The 8,785-nt window shown below is 39.7% G+C and overlaps 1 protein-coding gene across 4 annotated transcripts in view; it reads right to left on the bottom strand.

Moving 5' to 3' along the window:
• Positions 1–5,223: 5,223 nt before the first annotated feature.
• Ccdc171 (coiled-coil domain containing 171) overlaps positions 5,224–8,785 on the bottom strand; it is a 323,333-nt gene continuing 319,771 nt past the window's right edge. For 3 of the 4 annotated variants that reach the window (XM_031377774.1, XM_031377775.1, XM_031377776.1), the window contains one exon: positions 6,772–6,987. In XM_031377774.1, the coding sequence (XP_031233634.1) occupies positions 6,772–6,987 (216 nt within the window). Of the gene's footprint in view, positions 6,988–8,785 lie in introns of all 4 variants that reach the window. The other variant, XM_031377773.1, reaches the window with a different exon arrangement.

The following is an 8,785-nucleotide window of genomic DNA, read 5'->3' as shown; positions in this document are numbered from 1 at the left end:
TGTTACAGTAAGAAAAAAGAATTTCAAATGGTAAAACAATAAAAATTTTAGAAATTTTCATCACTGAGGGAAATCATTAAAGCTAATTAACTTTATTTGTAGCAAATGCTTTGATAAATGATTGTGCATATGTAAGCCTCATGCATAAATAGTAAGAGGGGAGGGAATATTCTGCCAGCAAGGACACAAAAACTCCAAACCTTTATTTAAGCAACATTTAGTATAAATTCTTTCAAGACTGAATTTCTTTTTTTAAAATTTTTATTTAATCTTTTTTTTATACTCCAGATTTTATCCCCCTCCTGGCCCACCCTCTGACTATTCCCCATCCCATACCTCCTCCCCAGCCCCGTCTCCATGAGAATGTTCCCATCCCCCACCTCCCACCCCCAACCCCACCAAACCTGGAGCTTCCATTCTCTTGAGGCTTAGGTGTATCTTCTCTGATTAAACCCAGACTTGGCAGACCTCTGCTGTATATGTGTTGGGAGGCTCATATCAGCTCATGTATGCTGCCTGGTTGGTGGTCCAGTATCTGAGAGATCTTGGGGGTCCAGGTTAATTGAGACTGCTGGTCCTCCTACAGGGTCACCCTCCTCCTCAGATTCTTTCAGCCTTCCCTAATTCAACCACAGGGTTCAGCAGCTTCTGTCCATTGGTTGGGTGCAAATATCTGCATCTGACTCTTTCAGCTGCTTGTTGGGTCTTTTGGAGGGCAGTCATGATAGGTCTCTTTTTGTGAGCACTCCATAGCCTCATTAATAGTATCAGGCCTTACTTGATCTGAATTTATTTTCTAAGAACACTAAAAAAAAAATATGCCAACAAAATGAAATCAAGTAAATAATAAATCATTTAAAATAGACGCTTAAGATGAGTTAGCTACTTTGCAAGTGTGATGCCTTTATGAAATGTCAGACATCCAAGTGCATATTGAAAACACATGTTAACTGGAGAATCACCCAGAATGATGGCAATAGAGTGACTGCATGAGGACCTATAGACCATATAGACAGCCACTGCTCATGCTATGCAAAGCCAGACACGTGGAATGAAAGCCCAGAAACATAAATAAGTGGAAACACAATTTATGCGCACAGTTAGGATGAGTTAAAAGGGTCCATTTCCCCTTTTTTGCTAAAATTAAATGATTAATGAATAGGTCTTTTAAAACCTGAAATTTCACTGCTTACATTAATTTCCCAAGGACACTGTAATGAATTGCCATGAACTTGTAGGTTAACAACACATTTATTCTCTTACAATGCTAGAGCCTTGGAAAGAATCATTTTCCTTGTGTTTTTCATTTCCTAGATTCTGATCCTCAGGCCTGGCCCTTTTCTCTATCTTCAAAGCATCTCTATCCTGTCTCTGCATCTACCAACCTGTCACCTTCTTCTCTCTGTAGTCAAATTCTTCCTGTTCATTCTCTCTCTCTCTCTCTCTCTCTCTCTCTCTCTCTCTCTTTCTCTCTCTCTCTCTAAGGCACTTTTGGGCACATTTGGGTCCCCTACAGGAAGTTCAGAACAAGTCTTTTTCCCACATGAGGTAAGAGCCACATGTTCTAGAGAGCATGTGAAGTTTGGGGGCCAATCTTCAACCTGTAGGTCTCAGCCCCTTTGGGGGTTGAGCTAAGACCATTGCAAAACACAGATATTTACATTATAATTCATAACAATAGCAAAGTTACAGTTGTGAAGAAAGGACAAAATAATCTATGGTTGGGGTCACCACCACATGAGGAACTGTATTATAATGTTGCAACATTAGGAAGGTGGAGAACCACTGATCTAGTAGTTAATACAGTAATATCTTTCTTCATCAGCCATATTCAATAGATATTAAAATTCATAGTAATAAATAGCTTTCTTGGGTTGCTTACCCAGTAGTTACCTTCTAAGAAGATCTACTGCTGATACAGTATTTATGTAGTCTCCTAGGCCAAGCTAGAGACACTGGACAACATAGTGAGGGTATGAGTTCCTTTCAAAACTAGGTAAAAACATTACCATTCTTTCAGTTACTAGTCATATTATATAAGATTGATTAGTATATATGTATGTTGTTGTATCTAATCAATGGGAAAGAGTTCTTGGGAGCTAGGGAGATAACTCAGTTGGTAAGGTGCTTATCACGAAAGCACAAATTGTGCTTGATTATTTAGCACTGATTAAGAAGTTGGTCATGAAAATGTGGACATTTCATTCCTTCTTAAAAGGGGGAACAAAATACCCACGGAAGGAGTTGCAGTGACTAACTATGGAGCAGAGACTAAAGGAAGGGCACTCTAACCTGATATAGCTATCTCCTGAGAGGCTCTGACAGTACCTGACTAATACAGAAGTAGAAAATCACAGCCATCCATTGAACTGAGTACAGGGTCCTCAGTGAAGGAGTTAGAGAAAGGACCTATGGAGCTGAAGGGTTTGCAGCCCCTTAGGACAAACAACGATATGAACTAATTAGTACCCTCAGAGCTCCCAGGGACTCAACCACCAACCAAGGACTATACATGGTGGGACTAATTGATTGTTCTGGAAGCATGTGTATAGTAGAGGATTGCAAAGTCAATCATCAATGGGAGGAGAGGCCCTTGGTCCTGTGAAGTTTCTGTGCCCCAGTGTAGGGGAATGCCAGGGCCAATAAGTGGGAGAGGGTGGGGTGGCAAGCATGGGGATGGGGGAGGCAACAGGGGTTTGTTCTTGTGGTTTTTGTTTGTTTGTTTCTTGGAGGGGAAGCTGGGAAAGGAAAAATCATATGACATGTAAATAAAGAAAATATCTAATAGACAAAAAAAAAAAAAGAAGTTGGTCATGGAGGCACACACTTGGACTCCTAGAGCTGGGAAGGTAGAGACAACCAGGATTCCCGGGGCCTCTGGCCAACCAACCTAGCTGCATTATCATGCCTTGTGTTCTACTGAAAGACCCACTTTTAGATGAAACAGGGCATGTCCTCTGAGGAATGGCACCTAATGACATTTAGGCTGCATATCCTCCTGCATGCATATGCACCACACCCACATTGTAACAAGGAGTCAGGAGTTAGTGTTTATCTATGGCATCATTGGGATGCTATGAGCTTATCCCACGATGTAGACAAAGAGCTGACCATCCCAGAAAGGCAAAAGACTGAGCCACTGAGAAAACAAAAGCAACTTTTATCCCTTTGGAACAGAAAGGACCTTAAGGTTGGGGGTCTGCTTGGGTGTCTCACGGGACCCCTGGGTTGTCTGACTTTCCTTACTGGACCTGTTTGAGTTGCTGCCAATTCATAGAGCTTATCTTCTAAAACACTGTCTACATAAAATGCTGCCCTTCAACATGTACCCCCCTATCATGCATACATATACACACATGCATGCATGTACATACACACACACACACACACACACACACACACACACACACACAAACATGCATGTTGTGAATCTCTAACAAGAGCATACTTTTCAAAAAGAACTGGGCAAGATAACTTAAATTTTTCTCTTTAAGAAGCATTTGGTATTTCTGGAAGGCTGGCCTGACAAAGCAGAAATAATGTAGGCTTTGGAATTATAGTCCCAGACATATTTATTCCTGTTACACTTGTTACTAAGTAGAAAAACACTCTCATTTTAGATACTCTGTTGTTCATGAATAAGATGTGATACAGATTTCAGTAGTTTGTTTGGATAACAGAGTTCTGCTATATTGCTAAAATAGCTGCCAAATAAAAATTACCTCTCCACAGCTGCATTAGGAAACTTGTCTATAAAACCTGTGCAGTGAAATGTTCAGAATGGACTCAGACCTAGCTGGTAAATAAAGCAGTGTGAAATGGTGGTGGCAGCATTAAAAATCCACCAACAGGGCAAACTGGGAATGGAGAAATTTACATGTAAATAAAGAAAATATCTAAAATAATAAAAAAAAAAATCCACCAACAGCAGACTGAGAAATAGATTGGCTAGGTTTCCTAAGAGTTACACCTTTGGTAAAGTGGTGGTGGTCATTCTACTGCTTGCAAGGTAACTTACTGTGCCAGCTATCACTAGGTTGGCATGCTGTGCTTTTCTATTGTTTGTGTTTTGCCATTCCAAACTGTATGTTAAAATGCTGACAAGCCCTTGTTAAGCGCATGCGGTTTAGGTGTCAGGACAATGGCTTTCAGCATCCCCTGGATAGCGATGGGCCATGCAGGTACTTTCCTAGATCACAGAGAGTTGGTATGAAAATCCACATTCTGAGATGTAAAGCAAAACTCCCTTCCCAACAAAAGCATTTGAAGTTGTTCTCCTGAGAAACGTCTAGTCCGTACATCACGCCTAGAGAGCTGAAGAAGCTGATAGGGCAACGGTCCTTGCCATGGAGATGCAGATCTCAAATATGCAGCAATTGGTCACTAAGGTGCTTGGAGCAGTCTAGAGTTCCTCAGATCTCCATAGGACATGTCATTAGATCTCCTCCTCCTGCTGCGGCTGACTTCTGGGAGAAAAGCATATGGTATAAATATTACTGCATTTGGAAGTGAATACTAATGATCACTCGGGAGGCCCGTCCTTCAGCTCCTATGGCCGTTACCATCCAGTTGCTTATAAATGAGACATGCTTCAATTTGATTTTATAATCGTTTTCTTTTTTAGTTTATAGCTCAGAATTTTCTGTGTATAATGCATCTGTAAGGTTGATACACACAGTGATACACACTTTTTTTTTTGAGTTTTCCCATTAACACTGTAAAATTAATTAAATAGACTAAGGCAGGTGTAGGGTGCATTTTACAAATATACTCATTCCTCTTAAACTGCTAGGTTCTGAAAGTGAACTTAGTACAAACACATACACACACACAGGGCTGGCGGTGGGGATAGGATGTGGGTTCCATAGGGTAGCAATGCCGTCCCAGTATGAAGGCTGAACATTCAGTGAGAACACATAAACTACAAGCCTGCATCTCAATATCCGTGCAGAACACCCTCATTGAAGGAATGGCAGAAGAAGTGTCTCAAAGTGTGTAGAGATTCATATTATGCAGAGCACATTATGACTTCCAAAAAAGTAAAAGGAAAAAAAAAAAGAATTAAGAGTAATCTGGTTAAACAGAATTTTACTCCTCATGCAAATCTTTCTAGAGGTTTATACAAAGCTAATTACCCTGGCCCAATGTTCTCAGAAATGGTAGAGGATAATAGGGCAGCAAGGGTGCTGTGTGGCCTCAGACAGCTCACATTACCAGGGTGGATCTTGATGGCACAATAAACAGTATGCAGATTTTATTTCCCAAGGCCAAATGGCACAAAACACAACATGGGTTTCACAATACAAACTGTTATTGTCTAATGTGTCCATAATGAAAAATTCTATAATGAAAGATAATATAAAACATGGGTCAAAATTCCTTGTCAAAAACAACAGTTCACATTAGAAGTAAATGCTACCGGGAACTAAATGGTGAATATAAAACAAGTGAATATTACAAGTATCCTTTTGTTCTCCACTTACCATGATGCAAACTGTAAAGAGTTAACCTTTAAGGGTTAAAGAGTTTAATCAATGTCAATGTCTGATCTTCTGAAGGCGATAAAGAACAGTCTGTCTAGCGATACCCAACAGAACATCACTTTGTCAAGCCACAAAGCACCCAAAAGCTTGTCAAGTAAGTTACCAGAAACCTCTTTGTGGTTAGAACTCAGCTCCTTCCTGCTTGACCTATTATTTGATATTTGACCACTTGGTTGCAAGACACTTGCTCTTTCTAGCTGAAATGTCACTGGGGCATCTTGTCAGCTCCCCGACATCTCGGCCTGACATACAATTTTACTTTTGTGTGCTACAAGGCAGAAAATGCAGGGCAATGGCCTTGTTTTAAATTCTGTCAGCATCAAAGATGGTCGTCACTCTTGGGTCTTACCAACAACAAAAACAAAAAAAAAGGAGTCTATTCTGAAGGTCAAAATGGCCGTTACCTTGAAGTTTTTCAGTTTATACTAGATACATCACCTGCTACATTGGTGTGGGAACTGTCCTTATAAAGTGCCTAAGCAGACCATGGAAATCCTCCCAGCACAGCTGCTCTTCCTTCCTATCAAATGCAGGTTTGATAAAAGGACACGGTTTTCAATGACTACAGGGACCAGATTCAGCGGTTAACTTAACTTGTTCAAATGGGCAAGTGGTATCATGTAGCTTTACAGGGAGCAACCTGACCTTCTCACATTGACCAGGAGTGACATTATTGTGCAGGAGGAGAAGCGCCCACATCATTTCTGTTTTGTACAACCTGCTTAAAGTTTGCAACTAAATGCTTGTCTTCAGTCGAGCTGACAAGAGAGAAGAGGGGTTCAGTGAACCATGGCAGGGCTGCCATGAAATGACAGGAATCATTGGCATACATTTCAAATAGCTCTCTCAATCCTATTAAAGTATTGCAGTCTTGCTTTAAAATAGACAAGGATGAAACAACGTTGATAGATAGAGACTAGAATGGCTTATTGATTTTTTTTTAAGTCCGAGGGAAATTACCCAAAATGTGTCATTCTTTAACATTTAAAAATATGTTACATAAAAATGAGCAACTGTGATAATAAATAAAACTTAGGAAGGAAAAAAGTGGGTTTTTCATTATTTAAGGAGACAGATCCCTGCCCATATTAGGATATTACACCATTTTTAAAGGCCCGCCCTTACTTGTAATTAAACAAAACTCAACTGATAAGAAAATCCCCCTTCAAAACAATTTTAATTATACCATTGGCTCTTCCTCTATTTTTTTTTTTTTTATTTCTCAAAGTCATAATCCGATCTGAGATGGTCTTTTGGCATTAGCAGGCACCCCTGGGGAGGAGTGAGATGATAGAGAATGGGGGGCCGTGTTCACAAACGTCTCCTTTAAGAAAGTGTAAGTTGTATCAATTTCTGCTTGCAATGGAAGAAAGTCCCCAGCTGTACCCATAGGGATGGCAGCTCTTGAAGGGACAGAGAGGTTGGAATGGTCTCGGGATCCCACCTGTGAAAAGAAAGAAGCCCGTTGAGTTTTAAACTCTTACAAAGGCTCTATAAACACAAACGTGGAAGTGGGTTGGTGTCTCTTGAGATATAAAACGGGATGGTGCACACCATCAAGTGATCTAAACAAAACTATACGAAGGAAGTGATTTTCCAACTGTCACTGGATCTATTCATTCTATGTCATAGGTATTTCAGGACGGTTGAGGAACACCAGAACTTTGTATAAATTTTTTTCAAAAGTTTTATATCAAGAAGTCAATGCAACTAGGCATTTTTCACTTGAGCTTTGGTTCTTTGGCCATTCACAAAAACAATCCCTAGAACAGTTAGTTCCATTAGTTTATGGTGTGCTGCTTAGGGGTCTGGGTTGCTTAGGAAATGATCTCAGGTGCTGGCCGACAGGAGTCTCATATAGCTGTCTCCTGAGAGGCTCTGCCAGTGCCAGACTAATACAGAATAGAGGCTCACAGCCATCCACTGGACTGAGTACAGGGTCCCCAATGAAGGGGCTAGAGAAAGGACCCAAGGAGCTGAAAGAGATTTGCAGCCACATAGGAGGAACAACAATATGAACTAACCAGTACCCCCAGAGCTCCCAGGGACTAAACCACCAACCAAAGAGTACATATGGTGGGACTCATGGCTCCAGCTGCATATATAGTAGAGGATGGCCAAGATGGTCATCAATGGGATGAGAGGCCCTTGGTCCTGTGAAGGCTCTATATGCCCCAGTGTAGGGGAATGCCAGGGCCAGGAAGTGGGAGAGGGTGGGTTGGTGAGCAGAGGGAGGGGGGAAGGAATAGGGTTTGTTTTTTTTTTTTGAAGGGGAAACTGGGAAAGGGGATAACATTTGAAATGTAAATAAAGAAAATATCTAATAAAAATAAATAAATTACCTTTAATAATTGAGTTCACAAGTTTAACACAAAGAAAAATAATTGAATCCCAATGATTTCTAAGAAATAGTACACTATGATATAAAGTCTAGTGAGAACTTTCATTATATCTTCATTAATGGTACCACTGACCTGTTTTGATAAAGATTGTTTTAATCATCTGTAAATCATTTATAATCATAAGAGATTATAATGTGAAATCAATTTCTCATATATATATATATAATATATGTATATATATACAATATATTGTAGATATATGTAGTGGATATCTATATAGATAGATATCCACTAAAATGCCACATAGTCATAAAACACTTGAAAACAAAATTAACATTTGATAAAGTTACAGTTTAAGGCTTAAGCCTTAAACAAAACACCAGAAAATAGCAGTTCATACTTAATGTGAATGAACTCTTAGCCATGAATTAGATGCTAGGTTAAAACATCTACACATAGAAGAAAATAATGATTGATTTTAAATCAGAATTTTCCAGATTCTGAGCAAATGGATGTTGGATAACAAGTCTAGGTCTGAGTGCCCACTAAAAAGACTCAAGTTTACAGTTTTAAAAAATACTCTTTTCTTGGATTCTCTTTAGGTTTTGATAGTAATATAAGGTATGAGGGCCTGCCTCACTGTGTCGTCTTATACAAAACTATTTCTACATGTGCAGACAAGGTGGAAACCACCGCCAGCGTTAGGAATGTATTAGAGATTCCACTGTTGTATGTGTTACCATTTTTGTAGATTTTTTTTAAAGTACAACTGGAGAAAATCAATGTCTGCATCTAACACCTAGTTCAGCAATTTTCTTTGATCTCTGTTCTTTTGATTTCTTGATACTCCACTGCAAGCAGATAGCTGATGGAAATCATCTCTTTTTATGCTGGAAGTCA

Source organism: Mastomys coucha, unplaced genomic scaffold, assembly GCF_008632895.1.
Source record: "Mastomys coucha isolate ucsf_1 unplaced genomic scaffold, UCSF_Mcou_1 pScaffold18, whole genome shotgun sequence".
Classification (NCBI taxonomy): domain Eukaryota; kingdom Metazoa; phylum Chordata; class Mammalia; order Rodentia; family Muridae; genus Mastomys; species Mastomys coucha.
This window is presented reverse-complemented; position numbering and strand designations above follow the sequence as displayed.